General features: G+C 41.1%; 1 protein-coding gene across 4 annotated transcripts in view; it reads right to left on the bottom strand.

Annotated features, from left to right (window-relative positions):
• Positions 1–2,711: 2,711 nt before the first annotated feature.
• The window catches only part of RYR2 (ryanodine receptor 2), a 793,619-nt gene continuing 772,449 nt past the window's right edge, over positions 2,712–23,881 (bottom strand). For all 4 annotated transcript variants that reach the window (XM_030936088.1, XM_030936090.1, XM_030936089.1 and 1 more), the window contains 5 exons: positions 17,317–17,473; positions 8,315–8,379; positions 6,073–6,173; positions 5,151–5,202; positions 2,712–4,159 (listed from right to left, as the gene is read on the bottom strand). In XM_030936088.1, coding sequence (XP_030791948.1) covers positions 4,064–4,159; positions 5,151–5,202; positions 6,073–6,173; positions 8,315–8,379; positions 17,317–17,473 — 471 coding nt within the window. In that variant the 3' untranslated portion in view covers positions 2,712–4,063. The remainder of the gene's footprint in view (positions 4,160–5,150; positions 5,203–6,072; positions 6,174–8,314; positions 8,380–17,316; positions 17,474–23,881) is intronic.

Raw genomic sequence — 23,881 nt, 5'->3', positions numbered from 1 at the left:
TGACAATAATTGGGTCATGAATTTTTACTGATATTGACAAGGGTTCTGTTTCATTAATCTTCATTTTGTGTAGGTGGGAGGCCCTATAGCTTGGCCATAATGTTAAAAGTTTAAGTGGATATTTCCAACTTCTCCTTCTGGCAATTCAGAGTCTCATCATTTCAAGGTCATCTATTATTCTTATTCTTGAATTACATCTGCCTAGATCTACATTTCTGAATTTACATGTAAAATATGATGTATATCTAATTTTTATAGATTTTTTTAGTATGAGGCTCAACTGCAGGTAATTCAAATTATGTGGAACAACTTTTAGGTTTGGTCTTTTAAAAAAAATAATAGTTTCTGCTTACACATCAATATAGTATTGCTCATGTTAGGATCATTATCTGTTATACTATATATGTTGTTAACCAGATCTATAAAAATATTTTTTTGTGAATAAAAATTAAAAGGCCTATTTTAGCCGTGCTTAATGAAGATAGTATGCACATACATCAAGTTCATAGATTTCCAGGAAGAAAATAAATATAAAATTTATGAAAGGAATTGGAACATATGGGCATGCAGGGTTGGTAGGTGAAACTCCATGGTTTTGCAAACATGAAACTTTAAGTATTTATTTTTAATTACCTGCTTTAGATTCACATTAGCCATACAATTAAATTATACCATTTTAGATGAAAGGATACTGAACTTTGTTCTGTGAGAGATGTGTGCTATTAATATTTATGGCTATTAAAAAGCCCTGACTCCATCCATGCACTCCTATCAAGATTAGGATGCTATTGAACCAGTGGCTGTCATAGACATTTTTGAGTGCTGGGCAGAAATGTTATCAGGAAGGTGACAGTGAGGTCATTCTCTTCACAACACAATGGAGATGTTTGAAATAATCTGGGGAATGTCTAACTGTTCAAGCCTGTTCCATGTCAAGTTTACCTGCATTCCGTGTTTGGGTAAGTGTATTTTCAAAAAGTTCTCTTTCACTGTGCCCAGAGTAAATAAGGCACTCGCCACGCACAGCCACCCAAACACCTTAACAACAACAGGTATCGAATTGGTATATTCACCCAGAAAATAGGAGCTTCAGAAAAATATGAACATTTCCCTGGTGAAGCAAGATAGTGAAAACATGTACAATTTTCCAAGATATAATTTTTACAAAGTATTTTCATTACAATATGACTTTTAAATGAGTTCTTGTGGGACTGAGAATAAACTGTCTCCTGCACACGGAAAATGACCATCCGAGGAGTACCAGTGGACATTGATGACCAGGGGCATTTGGAAAACTTCAACTTAAATTGTGAATATAAACTTATTTTATGGCGTAGATGCAAAAGCTGTTTCTAAGGAAAAAAAAAGGAGAGGAACAGATGAAATAAGGACAGAATGATGTCTCTAAGTGTTGTAGCTGAGAATAGGGATATGTGGGCGTTCATTAGAATTTTTTGGGGGGTGAATGTTTGAATATTGGTCTAGTATTTCTAAAAGGATTCCATTTCTTGACTTTGGGTCACGCAGTCCTGAGTTGAATTAGAGAAGTGGAGAGCTACATTGTGTTTGAGATTCACTGAGGCATTTCCTGGGGGAATTCATGCTGATAAAGAAAAGTTTCCTCTTCTCTTTGGAGGCCCTGAGAAGGGAAGAGGGGTCTTCCTCTAATGGTGAGCCAGTGAGGAGGCTGGGAAGTGTGATTTTCTCCAGTAACCAGCTCTGTTCCTTTCCTCTTTTTCCAACACTCATGTCTCCCAAATCCCAGCCCCTCTTTCTCTCAGAGTCCTTCTGCCACCTCCCAGAACTTTAGAGCTGGGCACCGTCAGGAGAGCCTATTTAAGAGCCTGCAAAATCTAGAGGCAGCTATGTGTTTATTCAGTCACCTCCCACCTGTACTGTTGCTTTGTGTCACCTCTGATTTGGGCATTATAACTAGAACACCTGAATCTATCAGTGGACTTTGTGTCCTGGAAAAATATTCATTCCTCTCCACTAGATGCTTGCTCTGCAGTGTTTCATGGCAAACGGCAGTGCACTCTTTGATGTTTTGTGGAACTGACCTCATTTATTTTACTCAGAGTCTTCAGAGCATCAGATCACCTCCCTGAACAGGCTTGAAAATTCCTATGGTACAGCCAAGTTTATTCCTTTCCTCACATAAAAGTGATACCAGAAGACAAAGGCAAAATCTAGAGACTAGCACTGTGATGTTGAGCTGGTAAGGTGTAAGATGACAGAGAAGTCACCGGTACCCACAGCAGTACTTTGCACACAGCAAATGTTCAATTGGTTTTTGAATGTTTAATACACCACATACGAGGGTACTGATTCTCTTTCATATTAAGACAGAAAATGAACTCCTATTATAGGAAATGAATTTGCCCTGAGCAAGGAAGAGCTTTCTAAAATGAGAGTTCTATAAGAATTAAATAATCTGGGAGATAAGCGATTTTTTTTGTTTCTGTCATTGGAGGTTTTCAAGAGGTCTGCCTGATCCATATAACAGGGAAATGACAGGGGTAGGCCAGGTGCCTGGGGACTCTGAGGTCCCACAATGATATATACAACAGCAGTCTTAGAGGTGCCAGGAAATCTGACAGCGTTAGTCTCAGTGCAGTGTTTGAGATTGTCCTATATCCACCTCAAGTTAGAAGCTCAAGATTTTATGAGTCCCAGTTGTAAGTTAAATGGAGAAAGAAGAGGATGAGAAAGTTAGTTAAATAGTTTAATCAGAGCGGTTTTACAATTCTAAAATTAACAAGCAGACTTGTAATAAAAGAGCTCCAATGTTTGCAAAATGACATTGTTTCCATTCTGAATCTGACTTCTTAATTGTAAAGGTTAGCATTACATTTAAAAGGACTCAAAATGGAAAAAAAATGGAGTGATGTATATTATCATCCGTGTTTTGTGATGCAACTGATGAAATCCCTGAATGGATATTGCTTCAGCTTTAATATTAAAAAATGACCTGACAAGAAGTCCTTAATCAACAAAACTGATCACAGGTGGCTGAAAGAAAGAGAAAAGCCCAAAACTACTGTCAAGTTCATAACGTATCACATTGTTGGTGGATGACACTGGCTCCAGATACACAATTAAGCCCACGACACTTTATTACTATGAATATAATTATCATGAAATTTCTCTCACGTTAATCAACTTGTTTCCGAAGGTTTTCTTTGTTCATTTAAACTTGCATAATAAACATGCAATGAATGGTTTCTTTTGAAAGTGTATTTTTTGCAGTCTTTTTGTTTTCATACAAAGATTTCATAAAGTTGCAATGTTGCATCAGAGCATTACCAAAATAATAGCAGGAGCATATGGCGGGGGTGGGGGGGGGAGGGCAAATGTGAATTTAGCTGAATGAGAAGAGCCTCCTTTCGTCCTGAGACACCACCCGCTTTTTTTTTTTTTTTTCTCTTTTTAAGGTGCAAACTGCTTTTCTTACCCTCCCCCACCAAAGAAAAGACTAAAGGAGAAAAAAAAAAAAAAAACCTCACAAAATCAATCTAAGAAAAGAAAGGTCGACATAAAGAAAATAAAGATGTTTTTTCATGCACGTATCTTCTGCATAGCTCAACCCACATATAGTAAGGCACTATTTCCCTTTGCAACTGGTGTCCATGGCAGTCTGTTAAGTGCTACAGTGCTCTGTGACCATTAGACAGCTTCCTTCCAGGATGGTGAAATAAAGAGGCCGGGTGAGTGTGGCTGCCACGCGTCTCTGTGAAGGTCCCGTAGCTCAAGGAAACTCCAGGAGCCTCAGAAGAAAATCTGTCTATGTGTGTTATGACAGTGTCCAGAATGGTTTTCTTTCCAGAATTCTTTTTTTGTCTGAGTACGAATTTAGATTATTCTTCCGTGTTTAGTCTCAACGTAAATACAGAAGGTGGCGGGGGGTGGGGAAACAGGTCTTCCGAAACAGAGTTTCGATGCTCCCAGAAAACACACAACGCTGGCAATTCACACAATCAGCAAAATGTTTCCAAGAGAGCAGAGAAATAGAGGGAGAGAAAGGGGTGGGGTTTTAGTTTTGAGAGGTGATTGGGGTCTGAGTTCAATTTAGCTGGTCTTCATACTGTTTCCGGAAACAATCCCCTGCTGGGAAAAATTCCCAACACCTTTCTTGATACATCTTCCAGACATAAGATTCCTGTAAAAGTCAAGGAAATGTATTAACATTTTCCCTTAAGTGTGTGCTAACAAAACATAAGGTAGAAACTCAATTTTGTTACCTATATCACACGGAATAGAGAAGTCCACATTCATTTAGATGGTTCCTAACTAACTATACCAGACCTTATTAACTTCTAGTAACAATCTTCATCCTCACCATAATAATGATTAAAAATATGTTGGCTGGGCACACTGGCTCACGCCTATGATCCCAGCATTTTGGGAGGCTGAGGTGGAAGGATCGCTTGAGCTCAGGCATTCGAGACCAGCCTGAGCAACATAATGAGATCTTGTCTGCACTAAAATTAAAAAAAAAAAAAAAAAGCCAGGCGTGGTGGTGCATGCCTGTAGTTTCAGGTACTTGTGGGGCTGAAACGGGAGGATTTATTGAGCCCAGGAAGTCAAGGCTGTAGTGAGCCCTGATCACGGCACTGCACTCCAGCCTTGGCAAAACAGCAAGACCTTGTCTCAAAAAATATATATGTATATGTGTGTGTGTATAAATATACATTTATGCTTTTGAGGGCTCTCTTAAAATATTGTATCCTTCAAATTCAAACTAACTGCACATTGGAAGAGGAACTTCAAATAGCTTAAATGCCTTAGACATTTAATATGCATTGTACATAATACTTTGAAGTTGATTGGAAATCATCTATCTGATTAAACAATCAAGGACATTATGCAATAATTAAGAACTCAATTTTTTAAAATAATGGAATTCAAAACTCTAATCCAGCATTTGCAGTTAGTAAAAGCTTATTGTTTTACATAAAATTAGTATAGAATTCTACTGTAACAAAGGCAATCTTTTCTATACTCATTCAACGTAACAGGAACTTTATATCAAGATACCACAACTAATATCTGAAAGTAATTCCATCCCTCACTGTTTAATGCACTCATTTTGTTCTGATATTTAGAGCTTCTCTATAATTTCAGAAGATGATACGTAATAATTTACCTACCTGTCCTGTGTGTTCTGTTTCATCTTTGTTTATAAGATACATCAGAAAAAACCTACAGATGCAGAGAGACTGATCAGAAATGAACTGTATGGAAATATTAGGATAAACAGGGCATATTTAGATAAATTGTATGCTGCATTCAATTATGGCCCACACAGAGAAAATACCACATGCACATTTTTGGAAAAATTACAGCGTACCAGAAAGAGGAAAGGCTGTTGACCTGACTTTTCTGATCTGTTGCTATTTGACCCTAGAGGCTTCAAGTTAGGAATATGCACATTGGTCGGAATCAAATCAACACGGATGAATTAGAACTGAAGACTAGCTTAAGGAGAAGTTCTAATTTACTGATCAAGTTCCATTGAGTATAGTTAGACCAATTTTTTCCCTATAATGCTACTCGGCATCTCTTCTGTTTGTTACTACAATTGGGTCCAAAAATGAGTAAGAATAGCATTTTACCAAACTGTAGTTTTGGCTAATCTCGAGTAATGGAAAGATTTCTATGTATTAATATTTTTTGAAATGCAGCTTTTAAGTTGGTATCCAACAGTGCCTGTCGAGATCTGAAAGTCCTCTTAAGATCTGTAAGAAGAAAAACGGAGACTCGCCTCTCCCTAGGAAGCAGCCTGGGAAATCTTATCTAAAATGAGAAACATGACCAAGACTCACAGAGAGGCTCTGCTCTTCCCTGTCCACCTCTTCATTTCAAGTTCTAGAAAATACCATTTACATGAAGAGCTGCAACTTAAGTCAATCTACTCCAGAGGAAAAGAGAGCCATTAGCTGTTGGTCTTTCTCTTAAAGCATCTGCAGCAATTGTTTTTTAAACAAGAAACAAAAACCTCTCTATTCTGAGATGGGTGGGGACTGGTGGCGGCTACTGGAGGGTGGAAGATTCTGAAACGGGCACACTCACAAGTAATTAGCCAAGTTGTGCTCCTGTAAAGTGTGGGTTTCAAAGCCATGTGGCACTGTGTCGAAGTAATCATTGCCTATCCCACAGATGAAGCATTTGGTCTAGAAAACAAAGGGAAACATTAACGTCAGAGTTCAGAAAGCAAAACAAAAGGAAAACACAACTCGCCATGTAGGGGCAGCTATTATTTGGTTCACTCCATACACCTCAAAGATCATCACATGGAGGCTGTGCCAAGCCCACAAATATAAATAGAACTGTCTCTGTAACTATATCTTGGTGTTGGCTTAAATGACACAGGTACCAGCAGCAATAAGTAGCAGACGCAGACAGGGAACAAGAGGAGGATGATGATGATGGCTGCAAAGCAAAGTCTCTTCCTTTCTCTAGCCTAGGTGAAAATGTCCAGGCTTAGTGATCAACTCTTGTTCATGACATTGACTAAAGTTATCTAAGCAGGATTAACTGTGTCCTCAACTGAAACTACAAACTTAGTACCCACCCACCCAAAGTCTGATAACCAAGGGGGAAAAGGTGCAGATCACTTTCCTTTAGAAAAGGCCAAATCAAATATCAAGCTATGAAGCATCCCATCTACAATTCAGTGAGGGTCTGCCAGGTGCTGTGCTAGGTACAGAATTAGCCAGTGGATGTGTATGGAGAACAACTTTCAACTCTAGGGACCAGGTTCCTGGTCTTCTTGGTTCCACTTTCTCTGGACCATGCCTCTCCTAAGCAGCCTGTAGAGAGGCACCTGCTTAGGTCTGTCCCTTGCAGACAGGCCTGGTCCACAAAACCCAAGGAGAAGCAGACCCCCTATTTTATTATTGGAATTGTATATGTATCATTTCAAATGTATTCAATAACTGTCCCATGTGACTCTGGTGCTCATCTTTCCCTACCAGTTGTAAGCTGTTTTATGCCATCTGAAGCATGTTTATGAGGTCCTGTATTTTAGGAACTACAATCACGATGATTATCACAGTGTATAAAATTCTTCCTGCCTTATTGATCCCTATCTGCTGACAGCTGATAGGCCACATTGAACAATTGGGGAGAATAATTGATCAGGTCTTCATACCACTGCAATGATGTCTCTTCCATTGAACTGGCTCAGATCACACTCATCAGCTTTACTGATGAACCTGTTCTTCCTCTGGGTTACCTGTGTCAGCTAACTATGCCACCCTCCCTCTGGTGGCTAATGCCTGAAACCTGGATAACCACTTGCTTGCTCCATTCTCTACATCCTCTGCATTTGGTCAATCACCAAGTCCCTCACTGAGGATGCAGGAACTAGATGGATTCAGGCAGTACTTGCCCAACTCCCAAGTGACACCTCGTTAGCAAAAGCTTCAGAGTCTCCCACCTGGAAAATGCTGACAGTCCACTTCCCTGTCCCTGTTCTTGCCAGTTTCTAGTTCATGCCTCACATTTTAAACCACAGTGATCTTTTTAAAATGCGAATCCGATCATCTGGCTGCCCTGCCTAAAGCCCGTTTCTTGTTTCCCACAGCCCATATACTAAACTGTAAATTTCTCAAATGAGTGATTATGTTCTTCCTTCACTGGTCTTCCTCTCCGGCCTTGTCCTCAGAATTTAATCTGCATCTGGGAGCACGGAGGCTGCTAAGAAAAAAAACCTGCACGTCAAATTCCCTAAAATCAGTCTTGATATATAATTTCAGGTGGCGATGGGCTCAAAGATCCCATTGTGAATGGTACCCCTGGAGATGTTCATGGTGTGGGAGAAGGGGGTGGGAGGTTGCCCAAACTGTCCTCCTCTCTCCTTATCAAACCCACGGACTTCCATAGTCTTCAGACCTCAGCTCAGACATCCCTTCTTCTAGGAAATTCCCTGACCATCCAGGAATGAATCAGATACCAGCCCTGGAGACCCTAGCACTCAGGGTTTTACTCCTATAAAGGACTCACCACACTGCTCTGTAATCATCTGTTTACTTGTCATTGAATCTGTGGTTTTGAATGAATAGTCTCCTCACTTCTGGAGGGAAAGGATGGTGTCCTATTGCTGTTTGCATGCACGTGGGGTCCACCACGGTTTCAGCCGACCATGCTGTTCAACTATATGTATTGCTTGAATGGAAAACAGGCTAATGAAACCATGAGTTGTGTCCTTTCCCCTCCTCCTTCCCACATTCATGATTCTCTTGATAAAGGCAGTAAGGAAAACCAGGGCCCGGGACAACAAAAAGGCTGAGTCATGAATGGAGAAGCTTACCTCCATGTCTTCTTTGACTTGTTCCTGTTGGTCTCTTAGTTCTCCAAAAGCATCGATAATTAGACCTGGTGTTAAATAAAAACACAATTTAATCTGTATCAAGCAATGAATAATTCAGTTCCTTGGCTAATCCCCTCAGGGAAAGGGGAGATGTACAACTACTTTGCAAAATGCTCAGAACACAGTAAATGTGACTACATATCCGATACTCCTAGGAGAAGGGAGCCGGTGTTCTCTCCTTGGGGGCAGAAGTACGTGCAGTTACTGGGACATACGCTCACTGAAAGAGTGTTTTAAAATGAAGTGACAGCAGGAAAAACCTTTTGTTAACTTGGCATATACAGATGTTATTACACACTTCATGCTGAAAAAGAGCAGCTGAGGTTTATGAGTAAGTACAGAAAACTCCACTAATAAGATTTTCAAGTACTAATGTAGAAATAAAACATGATCACTTAAATGAAGAAATTTGCCTCAAGTCACTTTTTTTTTTTTTTTTTTTTTTTTTCCGAGACAGTCTTGCTCTGTCACCCAGGCTGGAGTGCAGTGATGCAATCACAGCTCACTGCAGCCTTAACTTCATGGGCTCAGTGATCCTCCTGCCTCAGCTTCCCAAGTAGCTGGCATTACAGGTGCATACCACCACACCCTGCTAATTTCTGTTTGTAGAGACAGGGTTTCATCATGTTGACCAGGCTGGTCTCGAACTCCTGGGCTCAAGTGATCCTCTGGCCTCAGCTTCCCAAAGTGTTAGGATTACAGGCATGAGCCATGGTGCCAGGCCTCAAATTACTTTTTTTCACAAGTCCCTTATAAGTAAGCTTCCATAATTTCATTGGCTGTGGCAATCAGAAACACTGTGTTGTTTTAAGCTCCTTTTCCCTCCTGAGACCTGCTGGCTTCATACTTTCTTCCAAGTTATCTTATAACTTTGCCCTCTTAGAAAACACGTTATTTTTACACTCACTAAGAGCACAATGAATGAATTGAGTCCCTTAAACTTGTCCATGGTACTTTACTAAAAAATAGTGTCATTTGATGTCTGTGGACTTTAGATTGTCACATTTACAGACATTTAATTCAAGCCAGGATAAATGTGTTAAGCAGAAAAGATAACATGACATTTCTGAGAGAGAAAAGCACCACACTCCAAGTTGCCCAGAAGTAAAAGGAAGAACTAGTGGGTCAATACAACACTGTGGTTGCAAGGGGTCTGGATTCAGATTGCCTGGGTATAGATGGATTCCAGCCCTGTTTAGCTGTGCACTTCGGCCAAGTTCCTTAGACTGATTGTGGCTCAGTTACTTCACACAGAAAAGCACCATTCTCATAAGGTTGATGAAATGGTAAAATTAGTTAATACATGTGCTCGGCAGATAGTAGGTACTCAACAATGATACTATTAATAGCTTTATAGTTATTTATAAAGCACTGACTATGCATCAGGTATTACACTGGGTACTTGAATGTATGTCCTTTTTTATTATACTTTAAGTTCTGGGGTACATGTGCAGAATGTGCAGATTTGTTACACAGGTATACATGTGCTATAGTGGTTTTTGCTGCACCCATCAACTCGTCATCTACATTAGGTATTTCTCCTAATGCTATTCTGACCCCCCAACAGGTCCTGGTGTGTGATGCCCCACTGTGTCCATGTGTTCTCATTGTTCAACTCCCACTTATGAGAACATGTGGTGTTTGTTTTCTGTTCTTGTGTTAGTTTGCTGAGAATGATGGTTTCCAGCTTCATCCATGTCCCTGCAAAGGACATGAACTCATCCTTTTTTATGGCTGCATAGTATTCCATGGTGTATATGTGGCACTTTTTAAAATCTAGTCTATCATTGATGGGCATTTGTGTTGGTTCCAAGTCTGCTATTGTGAACAGTGTCACAATAAACATGCGTGTGCATGTGTTTTTATAGTAGAATGATTTATAATTCTTTGGGTATATACCCAGTGATGCAATTGCTGGGTCAAATGGTATTTCTAGTTCTAGATCCTTGAGGAATCGCCACAGTGTCTTCTACAATGGTTGAACTAATTTATACTCCCACAAACAATGTAAAAGTGTTCCTATTTCTGCACATCATCTCCAGCATCTGTTGTTTCCTGACTTTTTAATGATCGCCATTCTAACTGGCATAAAATGGTATCTCATTGTGGTTTCGATTTGCATTTCTTCAATGACAAGTGATGAGCTTTTATTCATGTTTGTTGGCTGCATAAATGTCGTCTTTTGAGAAGTGTCTGTTCATATCCTTCACCCACTTTTTGATGGGGCTGTTTGTTTTATTTTTGTAAAGTTGTTTAAGTTCTTTGTAGATTCTGGATATTAGCTGTATATCAGATGGAGAGACAGCAAAAAATTTTCTCCCATTCTGTAGGTTGCCTGTTCACTCTGATGATAGTTTCTTTTGCTGTGCAGAAGCTCTTTAGTTTAATTAGATCCCATTTGTCAATTTTGGCTTTTGTTGCCATTGCTTTTGGTGTTTTAGTCATGAAGTCTTTGCCCATGCCTATGTCCTGAATGGTATTACCTAGGTTTTTTCTAGGGATTTTATGGTTTTAGGTCTTATATTTAAGTCTTTAATCCATCTTGAGTTAATTTTTGTATAAGTTGTAAGGAAGGAATCCAGTTTCAGCTTTCTGCCTATGGCTAGCCAGTTTTCCCAACACCATTTATTAAATGGGGAATTCTTTCCCCAGTGCTTCTTTTTGTCGGGTTTGTCAAAGATCAGATAGTTGTAGATGTTTAGTGTTATTTCGGAGGCCTCTGTTTTGTTCCATTGTTCTATATATCTGTTTTGGTACCAGTACCATGCTGTTTTTGTTACTGTAGCTTTGTAGTATAGTTTGAAGTCAGGTATTGTGACGCCTCCAGCTTTGTTTTTTCTGCTTAGGATTATCTTGGTTATGTGGGCTCTTTTTTGGTTCCATATGAAATTTAAAGTAGTTTTTTTTTCCAATTCTGTGAAGAAAGTCAATGGTAGCCTGATGGGGATAGCATTGAATTTATAAATTACTTTGGGCAGTATGGACATTTTCATGATATTGATTCTTCCTATCCATGAGTATGGAATGTTTTTCCATTTGTTTGTTTCCTCTCTTATTTCCTTGAGTGGTAGTTTGTAGTTCTCTTTGAAGAGGTCCTTCACATCCCTTGAAAGTTGTATTCCTAGGTATTCTATTCTCTTTGTAGCAATTGTGAATGGGAGTTCACTCATGATTTGGCTGTTTGTCTATTACTGGTGTATAGGAATGCTTGTGATTTTTGCACATTGATTTTGTATCCTATGACTTTACTGAAGTTGCTTATCAGTGTAAGAAGATTTTGGGCTGAGATGATGGGATTTTCCAAATATACAATCATGTCATCTGCAAACAGACAATTTGACTTTCTCTCTTACTAATTGAATATCCTTTATTTCTTTGTTTTACCTGATTGCCCTGGCCAGAACTTCCAACACTATGTTGAATAGGAGTGGTGAGAGAGGGCATTCTTGTCTTGTGCCAGTTTTCAAAGGGAATGCTTCCAGTTTTTGGCCATTCAGTATGATATTGGCTGTGGGTTTGTCATAAATAGCTCTTATTATTTTGAGATACCTTCCATCAATACCTAGTTTATGGAGAGTTTTCAGCATGAAGGGCTGTTGAAGTTTGTTGAAGGCCTTTTCTGCATCTATTGAGATAATCATGTGGTTTTTGTCATTGGTTCTGTTTATGTGATGGATTACGTTTATTGACTTGCATATGTTGAACAAGCCTTGCATCCCAGGGATGAAGCTGACTTGATCGTGGTGGATAAGCTTTTTGATGTGCTGCTGGATTTGGTTTGCCAGTTATTTATTGAGGTTTTTGCATTGATGTTCATCAGGGATATTGCCCTGAAATTTTCTTTTTTTGTTGTGTTTCTGCCAGGTTTTGGTATCAGGATGATTCTGGTCTCATAAAATGAGTTAGGGAGAATTCCCTCTTTTTCTATTGTTGGCAATAATTTCTGAAGGAATGGTACCAGCTCCTCTTTGTACCTCTAGTAGAATTCAGTTGTGAATCCGTCAGGTCCTGGACTTTCTTGGTTGGTAGGCTATTAATTACTGCCTCAATTTCAGAACTTGTTATTGATCTATTCAGGGATTCAGCTTCTTCCTGGTTTAGTCTTGGGAGGGTGTATGTGTCCAGGAATTTATCCATTTCTTCTAGATTTTCTAGTTTATTTGCGTAGAGGTGTTTATAGTATTCTCTGATGGTAGTTTGTAGATGTATGGGATCGGTGATGATATCTCCTTTATAATTTTGTATTGCATCTGTTTGATTCTTCTCTCTTCTTTATTAGTCTGGCTAGTGGTCTATCTATTTTGTTGATCTTTTCAAAAAACCAGCTCCTGGATCCACTGATTTTTTTTGAAGGGTTTTTCCTGTCTCTATCTCCTTGAGTTCTGCAGTGATCTTAGTTATTTCTGTGTTTTTTTGTTTGTTTGTTTGTTTTTGTTTTTTTTTGAGATGGAGTCTTGCTCTGTCGCCCAGGTGGAGTGCAGTGGCATGATCTCAACTCACTGTCTTAGTTATTACTTGTCTTCTGCTAGCTTTTGAATTTGTTTGCTCTTGCTTCTCTAGTTCTTTTAATTGTGATGTTAGAGTGTCAATTTTGATCTTTCCTGCTTTCTCTTGTGGGCATTTAGTACTATAAATTTCCCTCCACACACTGCTTTATATGTGTCCCAGAGATTCTGGCACGTTGTGTCTTTGTTCTCATCAGTATCAAAGAACATCTGTATTTCTGCCTTAATTTTGTTACTTACCCAGTACTCATTCAGGAGCAGGTTTTTCAGTTTCCATGTAGTTGTGCGGTTTTAAGTGAGTTTCTTAATCCTGAGTTCTAATTTGATTGCACTGTGGTCTGAAAGACTCTTTGTGAGGATTTCCATTCTTTCGCATTTGCTGAGGAGCGTTTTGCTTCCAATTATGTGGTCAATTTTAGAATGAGTGTGAATTGGTACTGAGAAGAATGCATATTCTGTTGATTTGGGGTGGAGAGTTCTTTAGATGTCTGTTAGGTCTGCTTGGTCCAGAGGTGAGTTCAAGTCCTGGATATCCTTGTTAATTTTCTCTCATTGATCTAATATTGACAGTGGGGTGTTAAAGTCTCTCACTATTATTGTGGGGAGTCTAAGTCTCTTTGTAGGTCTCTAAGAACTTGTTTTATGAATCTGGGTGCTCCTGTATTGGGTGCATATATATTCAGGATAGTTAGCTCTTCTTGTTGCATTAATCCCTTAACCATTATGTAATGCCCTTCTTTGTCTCTTTTGACCTTTGTTGGTTTAAAATCTGTTTTATCAGAGACTAGAATTACAATCCTTGCTATTTTTTTCTTTCCATTTGCTTGGTAAATATTCCTCCTTCCCTTTATTTTGAGCCCCTGTGTGTCTTTGCACATGAGATGGGTCTCCTGAATACAGCACATTGATAGGTCTTGACTCTTTATCCAATTTGCCAGTCTGTGTCTTTTAATTTGGGCATTTAGCCTGTTTATATTTAAGGTTAATATTGTTATGTGTGAATTTGATCCTGTCATTATGATGCTAGCTGTTTATTTTTCCTGTTAGTTCATGCAGTTTCTTCATAGTGTCAATGGTCTTTACAATTTGGTATGTTTTTGCATTGGCTGGTACCGGTTGTTCCTTTCCATTTTTAGTGCTTCCTTCAGGAGCTCTTGTAAGGCAGGCCTGCTGGTGACAAAATCTCTCAGCATTTGCTTGTCTTTAAAGGATTTTATTTCTCCTTCGCTTATGAAGCTTAGTTTGGCTGGATGTGAAATTCTGAGTTGAATATTCTTTCCTTTAAGAATGTTGAATATTGGCCCCTACTCTCTTCTGGCTTGCAGGGTTTTTACAGCGAGATCTGCTGTTAGTCTGATAGGCTTCCCTTTGTGGGTAACCTGACCTTTCTCTCTGGCTGCCCTTAACATTTTTTCCTTCCTTGCAACCTTGGTGAATCTGACCATTATGTGTCTTGGGGTTGCTCTTCTCAAGGAGTATCTTTGTGGTGTTCTCTGGATTTCCTGAATTTGAATGTTGGTCTGCCTTGCTAGGTTGGGGAAGTTCTCCTGGATAATATCCTGAAGAGTGTATTCCAACTTGGTTCCATTCTCCCATCACTTTCAGGTACACCAGTCAAATGTATATTTGGTCTTTTCCCATAGTCCCATATTTCCTGGAGGATTTGTTCATTCCTTTTCACTCTTTTTTCTCTAATCTTGTCTTCTCACTTTATTTCATTGAGTTCACCTTCCATCTCTGATATCCTTTCTTCTGCTTGATGGATTCAGCTATTGGTACTTGTGTATGCTTCACAAAGTTCTCGTGCTGTGTTTTTCAGCTCCATCAGGTCATTTATGTTCTCCTCTAAACTGGTTATTCTAGTTAGCAATTTCTCTAACCTTTTTTCAAAGTTCTTAGCTTCCTTGCATTGGGTTAGAAAATGCTCCTTTAGCTCGGAGGAGTTTGTTATTACCCACCTTCTGAAGCCTACTTCTGTCATTTTGTCAAACTCATTCTCCATCCAGTTTTGTTCCCTTGCTGGCGAGAAGTTGTGATATTTGGAGAGAAGAGGTGTTCCAGTTTTTGGAATTTTCAGCCTTTTTGTGCTGGTTTCTCCCCATCTCCATGGATTTATCTACCTTTAGTCTTTGATGTTGGTGACCTTCGGATGGAGTCTCTGAGTGAATGTCCTTTTTGTTGATGTTGATACTATTCCTTTCTGTTTGTTGGTTTTCCTTCTAATAGGCCCCTCTGCTGCAGGTCTGCTGGAGTCTGCTGGAGGTCCACTACAGACCCTGTTTGCCTGGGTATCACTAGTGGAGGCTGCAGAACAGCAAAGATTGCTGCATGTTCCTTCCTCTGGAAGCTTCTTCCCAGAGGCGCACCCACCAAATGTCAGCCAGAGCTCTCCTGTATGAGGTGTCTGCTGGCCCTAATCAGGATACATGGGGGTCAGGGACCCACTTCAGGAGGCAGTCTGTCCCTTATTAGAGCTTGAACACTATGCTGGGAGATCTGCTGCAGTCTTCACAGCTGTCAGGCAGGGACATTTAGGTCTGTTGAAGCTGCACCCACAGCCACCTCCCCCAGGTGCTCTGTCCCAGGGAGATGGGGGTTTTATCTATAAGTACCTGACTGGGGTTGCTGTCTCTTTTTTCAGAGACGCCCTGCCCAGAGAGGAGGAATCTAGAGAGGCAGTCTGGCCCCAGCGGCCTTGCTGAGCTGCAGTGGGCTCCACCCAATTCGAACTTCCCAGTGGCTGTGTTTACATTGCGAGGATAAAACTGCTTACTCATGCCTCAGCAATGGCAGATGGCCCTCCCCCGACCAAGCTGGAGCAACCGAGGTCAACCTCATACCACTGTGCTAGCAGCGAGAATTTCAAGCCAGTGGATCTTTGCTTGCTGGGGTTCGTGGGGGTGGGACCTGCCGAGCCAGACCACTTGGCTCCCTGGCTTCAGATCTCTTTCTGGGGGAGTGAATGGTTCTCTCTCACTGGTGTCCCAGGTGCCACTGGGATATGAAAAAAACTTCTGCAGCTAGCTTGGTGCCTGCCCAAACAACCACCCAGTTTTGTGCTTGAAACCCAGGGCCCTGGCGGCTTAGGCAGTAGAGAGTATTTCCTGGTGTGGTGGTTGCAAAGACTGTGGGAAAAGCACGGTATCTGGGCTGGAGTGCACCATTCCTCCCGGTACAGTCTCTCACGGTTTCCCTTGGCTAAGGGAGGGAAATTCCCCAACCCCTTGTGCTTCCCAGGTGAGGTGACACCCCACCCTGCTTCTGCTCACCCTCTGTGGGCTGCACCCATTGTCCAACCAGTCCCAGTGAGATGAACTGGGTACCTCGGTTAGAAATGCAGAAATCACCCGCCTTCTGCATTGATCTTGCTGGGAACTGCAGTCTGGAGCTGTTCCTATTTGGCCATCTTGCCAGCTACCCTCCTTTTTTTTTTTTTTTTTTTTGGAGATGGAGTTTTGCTCGTCACCCAGGCTGGAATGCAATGGTGCGACCTCTGCTCACTGCAACCTCCTCCTCCTAGGTTCAAGTGATTCTTCTGCCTCAGCCTCCCAAGTAGCTGGGATTATAGGTTCATACCACCACACTAGGCTAATTTTTGCATTTTTAGTAGAGACAAGGTTTCACCATGTTGGCCAGGCTGGTCTTGAACTCTTGACCTCAAGTGATCCACCTGCCTCAGCCTCTCAAAGTGTTGGGATTACAGGCATGAGCCACCGTGCCTGGCCTGTATGTCATTTAAAAAATTCTCAACAACCATAGGGCTCAGAAGTTGGTGGTGGTGGTGATGGGTTTGTGTGTGTGTGTGTGGTTTATGAAATGGAGTTTCATTCTTCTTGCCCAGGCTGGAGTGCAATGATGTGATCTAAGCTCATCGCAACTTCCACCTCCTGGGTTCAAGCAGTTCTCCTGCCTCAGCCTCTCAGGTAGCTGGAATTACAGGCGTATGCCACCATGCCTGGCTAGTTTTGTATTTTTAGTAGAGATGGGGTTTCACCATGTTGGTCAGGCTGGGCTCGAGCTCCTGACCTCCAGTGATCCACCTGCCTCAGCCTCCCAAAGTCCTTGGATTATAGGCATGAGCCACTGCACCCAGCTGGCTTAGAAGTTTAAAGGTTAAATGGCTCATCCACCCAAGATTGTAAAGCTGGGGTTCATGAGTCTGAAACCCAGAGGTGAGAATCAAGCCAAGGAAAGTGCCCTTTCCATTATGTTATTTGAAAGAAGACAAAATAACACCGTATCTTCCATTCATACCAGGGTTCCATGCCGCTTTACCTTTCCCCCTGTAGACTGCATGATGAAGAAATACTGAAAGGAAAAGTTTGATTTGGCTTTGCCAGGAAACACTTGATGTTATTACCCTACCTTGAAGATTAACTTCAGCAATATGTGGCTCAAATTCTAGATGTTATCAGCTTTAGCGAGGATGACACTTACCTTGTATTATGGCCAAGAGAATGACAATAACAAAGAAGAAGAAAGTGATGTCAAAGATGATTCGATAGATCTCATATTCATCTCCTGCTGGGTCTTCGATTTCATCCCCGATCCCTCCTCCAGCACGAACTCCAACATACATGTGGAACATATAGCACTGGAAAAAAGACATGGTATCACTTCTTGGAGGGACATGACCCATTTTTATTCTCGACAAACCCGAGTTCTCTCTGTAGTTCCTAATCCTCACTCTGGAAGTGAGAATTATTGCATTCTATATTGCCTCTTTTTGTTTCCATATTTGTAGCTGTGAAGCAAACACTTAGCTTTTGCATGTTGCTGTCTTTTAAACAAAAGTGTATACTGCATACTCTGCCTAGCACTTTCTCTCTCACTTTGGAGAAAATGGAAAATTTTCTAGTATCTTGTGTCTTGTATCTAGTATCTTGGCTCTGAACTGTCTGTTCTAATGAGGTAATCATATTATGAACACATTAAGGGACATACGACTATATTGCATTGTTCAGTTATTTTGGACATAACAGACATTGGAAAAGTGAGGTAGTAAGATAGAATCTTAGAAATTAAGCTAGAAGAAAACATACTAATGCCCTCCCCTCACCTAGTATATATGAAATACGATGCTGAAATTCTTTTCTACTTTCATATCTGCAATAAAAAAGAGAGGAGACCTGAGGAAGAAATAGCATCTTACTGTTTAAACCCTAAAACATCAAAGCCACCAACAAATACAGCTGCCTGTGCCTACTGCTAAAATACGAGGGGTTCATTAAAGTGCATTTTAGGGCAGTGTTCTCAGCCTCCGCACCAGTGACATTTTTGGCTGGATAATTCTTTGGCCAGGGGCTATCCTGTGCACTGTACTCTATTTTAAAAAGATCCCTTGATCTCTACCCCTTAGTTACCAATAGCACCCTACCTCATAGTGACAATAACAGATATCTCCAGATACCAAATGTCCTGGGCGGGGGGGGGGGGGGGCAGTGGGGGGTAGTGAGGAATGAAGTCATGCTGGATTGAGAGTCACTGGCTTGGAGCATCCAATATTTTATCCTCATTTAAGCTAAGTCCAAACTCCTTTATCAGGCCCTTGAATTTAGCCACACTCACCTTTCCTAAAAATCTCCCTCTCCGCTGTCTCCACTCTCCTCATACCTCCTCCAAATGAACTATTCCTGATTCCAGATCTTTGCTGGTACATTCTCCTTCTCTTGCAATAGGCTTTTCCATTCTTACCCCATTCCTACTCATCCTTTGGGCCTAAATTAATAATCCTTCCTCTGAGATTTTCTTAGACTGTCCCAGATACCCTGACTTAATGGATGTGTCACCCATCAATTCAAAACCTAGTTAGTTGCTGCTGACCAGAACAAAGGGGACAAAAGCCTAAACACAGAAACACCACACTCTTCTGCTTCTCTTCATTTCTGGCCATTGCTTCCCAGTCTCCTTTGCCAAATCTTCCTCATCTCCCTGTGGCTTCATGAACAATTGCTCCAGGACTGGGTTCTTTGACCTTTTTACTTCTAGGACACTCCCTTGGGGGAACCTTCCCGGTTTCATGGCTTTAAGTTTCATCTCTCTGCCAATTACACTCATTTCTATTTCCAGCCTGGACCTTTTTCTTGAATTCCACACCTGGATATCCAGCTTGCTTGTTTTTTTGTCTATTTCATTCCCCTAGGACTGACTGCATTCCAACGAGAAATGTTTTGGTTATTACTCTGTTGCCAGTGCCTTACCATGAGCACATGGTCAGTCCTCAGATCATTTGTGGGATGAATGAGGAGCAAGACCTGCTGTTTTCACAGAGCCTTCACTGCCTCAACCCACAGATCTCACATTCTCAGGACACTTGAAAAAGCACAATGTGTAGGCAAAGAGCAGCCAACAAGGTGATACCAAAATGCTCACAGTTCAACTCTGAGTTCAACAGCTGATGGATCTGTCAGATGCAGAGGAGAAAAAGTCTCCTGGGTTAGATGGCTGGAATTTAGGGAACAGAATTAAATGTGTAAAAATTTGGAAATTTAAATTTCCAAATTTAAATTTGGAAATGTTTTATCAGCCTGGCATACAAGGATGAGATTGGGCACGTTCAGGGTGGTATGGTCGTAGACTCAGCCTGGCATATAATAAACAGCATTAGAAGGCCAGCTCAGCCCGTGCCCACCAAAGATCTGGTCTGGAGCCCAGGTTAGGGGTCTCTTTTGCAGAAAGGCCCAGGAGATCCTTAGAGCCAGATTAGCCTGATGGGGTCTAAACTTAACCTCATCTCAGAGCCTCCTGGATGTGGCAACATTCTGGGTTCCTGGTACTACCTAATGAATCAATCTCCGGAAGTAAAATCTTACAGACCATCCATCACTTAAAAAAAAAAAAACAATCCTGAAGCCACTGCTGTAGTTTCTCAAAGCTTGGTGCTTGAAACTGCTAATAGTGAATCTGTGAGAAGGGGAAACTATTTTCACCATATCCTGAGGCATACTGTTTGCATTTGTTTTACCACACATTTCTTATTTTTATTAAGTAAGAATTGGATTGCCTTTTTTTTTTTGATGGAGTCTTGCTCTGTCTCCCAGGCTAGAGTACAATGGGGCATTCTCCACTCACTGCAACCTCCGCCTCCCGGGTTCAAGTGATTCTCCTGCCTCAGCCTCCCGAGTAGCTGGGATTACAGGTGCCTGCCACCATGCCAAGCTAATTTTTGTATTTTTAGTAGGGATGGGGTTTCGCCATGTCGGCCAGGCTGGTCTTGAACTCCTGACCTCAGGTGATCCGCCTGCCTTGGCCTCCCAAAGTGGTCGGATTACAGGCGTGAATCACCACGCCCAGCCTGGATTGCTTTTCTCCAAATCTGTGTCTTCATTTGTATTTAATTGTGACTACAGGAAATCAATAAAGAGTAGTTAATGCAGCTTCTTTCCCCTTTAGTTAGACCATCTTTCCCATTGCTCATGTTTCCTTGACTTCACAAGTAGCTTTGTGCTTGCATCTCCCCTCCAGGGATTTCTCTGAGGACTCAGTTTGGAGAGTATACCTGGCTCTGGACTGGTACTCCTCCATGTCAAGTTCTGGTCCCTTGGGTCCCCATTCCAATCCCCACAATGAGCCAACAGTGGATTGTGCAGTTCCCAGTCCAGGTCTTGGAAGGTCCTAGCTCTCCATCCCTGCTTGTTTGAGGAACTGTGTGTGACAGTACTAGTGGCTGAGATCACCCAGCAACTGATGGATGAACTGATCATCCATCAGTTCCTCTTGGTGATTCCTGCTGACCAAGACTCTTGGTCTTGTACTTGGGAGTCGTTAGGTCTTGGGTTATAATTTGGCTTCCCATATAGGTGTTTGTCTAGGGAAGAGACAACTTGTTACATGAACTCTTAATGAGTAGCATGTTGGTATTCTGACTCATACATCAGACTTATGTAATACTGGTTAATGTGAGTCTGTCCCCAAAAGGATGATTCACTTGTAATTTCTAGACATGTAATGTTGAAGATAGGACCATGGAATGAGGCTAAATTACCAAGGAAAATGTTTCCTTCTTTGCAGATCCCTTGTCAGTCATCTAACCAACCTTTCCTGGAAATACCCTTCCTCACTGCTCTCCTTCATTTTACATCAGTTTTATGCACTGTGATGAAGGGATGCCAGCAGAGAGCAACAGTGGACTTAACAGTCATGCTGAAAAGACAGTCTTGTGCATTTGATTATTTAGGCTTAATAAATTACCACATTTAAAAAGAATAAAATGTACAGTTCACCTGTGGGATGTTGATACTGATTTTCCCAGCCACATCCTTTACTACCTGGTCAGCCCTAGACAATTGTATGTAGTTGGCTGTGGTGTTGGAATAGGAGGTATGTGGTGAATAACTTCTAATACATGGCTGTCAGACTGTCAGCTACCAAATTATCCCGCTGCAACTGAAAATCCTTTTATCCACCTTTCTTTTCATAGAATCAGCCTAAACCTGATAACGAGGGCCGGAAGTGGAAAGAAGTAATTCTGTGAGACAAAAAGATAAGCTTCTTTCAGACAATCTGAGTAATGAGTTAGGAAGGTGCCTGGTCCTACAAAAATTGAGAAGAGGAAGTTGTTGATTCCTAAGACGTTATTGTCTGCAGCTTCCCTCCCTCATCCATCTCCTAAACGGATTCATTCTGAGGTTGATCATAGTTTCTATTGGTTTTAGGGAACACTAAGGGTCAGCTGCTGGTGAAAATCCTTATGAGATCTTCATCTTGGGAAAAAAAAATGGGAAAAATGAGGAGAGAATTTGGAGAGAGAGAGAACTAGAGAGACAGATTATTTGTTGGGAAGGTAGGGTAAAATAAGTGATGACAATTAAGTGAGGTAATTTAGAACAATTACCCAAGTAAGTTTATTTCCCTAGGAGTATACTTTTCATCTTAATCGCCTGCAAAGCTATTTTTCCCCAAGTGCATAGTCTTGACACCTTCCCTGCAGCCTCTGGTTTGGGGGTCCCTCTCCGTCTGAGATGAACATTCTCCTTTATGTCAAGTCAGTCTCCCTGGCTATCTAGTGACAATCATCTTTTTACCTTGGACTTTACATCATTTTTCACTTTTCCCTCCTATGTTCTTGTAGAGGTTCAAGTTCTATCAGGATACCGCTGGTTTAATTAGATTCTCAGGCTCAAAATATCCTAATCTGGAAAAAAAAAAAAAAAAAAAAATCCCCGTGTGACTTGTCTCTAACACTGCAGCTATGGCGCCACCTACTGTAAATTATGAAAAACAGACGGGCGAGTTGCCTACTTGCAAAACCTAAGATGTTCTCTCAGATCCACAGAAAACAACAAAGAAACTCAGGATGAAGTGAATACAATGTGACATGAGTGAGGAAAATTTATCTCAAGAGAGAATATAGACATCGCCCTGTGAAAGGAAATGTCCAAGAGACTGTCATAAAGAAAGGATGATCTTTGGAGAACTAAATTAAAGAAACTAAATCTTTCTGTTTCCTATTCTGTGCTGCTTTCTTGCTGGCAGGCTGGTTTTAATAAGCCTCTACTTTGAAAGCGCACTACTGTAAGTCATCAGTTATATTTTAAATGTTGTTGGCTTTTTAAAGAAGCCCCTGCACAAGTACTAGTAAGAAGCAAATCAAAAGCAAGTGTTTGGACACTACAATTGGAAGGTCAATCTAGGTAATGTGGCCTCCGTTCCCATGTGGGAGTTTTTAGGGACAATCACTGGGATATGAGCTTGTGTAATGCTCCACAGACTCCTGTCTGGTTTGACTGGTCGGCAGCAGCACCTCATTGTGAATGAGCTAGGGATGAAAAAGTGACTTGTGTCTTGGAACTGAGTTTTCTCTTGCAGGGAGGAAACATCTAAGACATATACTCACCCCAGTCAAAGACAAGATAGTAAGTTTATTGTTATATGTACAAATATAAAAACCTTCAACAGAGCTGGTCATAAATAGTCTTAATCATGAGGACAGAAATCCCTCAAACTGAAGAAAATCTAGGCTCTAGTTAAGTCCATAGTTCAAAACATCAACAGGTCATATTTCCTCACTGGAACCAAGTTTCTCTGTCTTCTGTATTCATGCCCCATGAAATTGGGCAAAGTCAACCAGGCGAAGGCAGTTGTCTTCCTAAGCAAAATTAACAAAAGTAATGGAAATGCATACTGAGAGTGAGGTTCAAAACGTAGTCGTCTAAGGATCCTATGATTACAACTTGAATGGGGTCAACTATGATGACTGCATAATAAAAGGAGAGACCAGGATGTTGCTGGGGCCTCCCTGTGGTATAAAAGGGAGATCTAAAGTCACATATTGTTCTCACTACCTGACACAGGTCACTGAATGTCACAATCTGAAATCATTCCTATTTTTCTATTAATTTTTAGCAATTCTCTGAGCATCATACTCTTTAGGAATACATGACCTAAGTAAACTTTCTGCCCTGACGCTGGTAGATTTTGAGATTTATAAATTTTGTCAGGTGTTTGTTTGTCCTAGAATAGTACTGAATTTCTTGGAAGTCACTGCAGGCAATGTACCTGCTGCTACTACCTTCTGCATTGTGCCATGTAGCCTTTCCTGGCCTCCCACTCCCCTCCTGCCTTCAGGGTCACAGGGTAGAGAGGCTGTGAGCGTGGCTGATATTAAAGGCAGCACATGGGAGAGGAGATGAAGGATCCTTGACACATCTTCAGTCCTAGGCCTGGAATGAATGAATAGGTGTGGGAGGAGGGGCAAAGTGTTGCATGTTAGTGACTCTGATGAGAGTCATCACTAGTCAGTCTTATTGCAGTGAACCCAGTTTTCTTATAGTTGCTGTTAAGTTTTTTAAAAAAAAATTATACATTTTTCTCTGCTTTGCGGTGTGAGAAAAGCAGCAACAGGAAGGATAGGAGATGGTTTTAAGAAGCAGACAGGTGGGCCAAATCAGGGGGTGATAGGCAGTCAGGGAAGAGCTCCAGGCAAGGTGCATGAATTATTCGTCCAGCAATTAATCAGAGAAGAAGAGTATCAAAGGTAAGTATTGCATCTCAGTCATGCCAA

The sequence above is a fragment of the Rhinopithecus roxellana genome, chromosome 8 (genome assembly GCF_007565055.1).
Source record: "Rhinopithecus roxellana isolate Shanxi Qingling chromosome 8, ASM756505v1, whole genome shotgun sequence".
NCBI classification, from domain to species: domain Eukaryota; kingdom Metazoa; phylum Chordata; class Mammalia; order Primates; family Cercopithecidae; genus Rhinopithecus; species Rhinopithecus roxellana.
The sequence above is the reverse complement of the archived record's forward strand: the minus strand, read 5'-3'. Positions and strand labels throughout refer to the sequence as shown.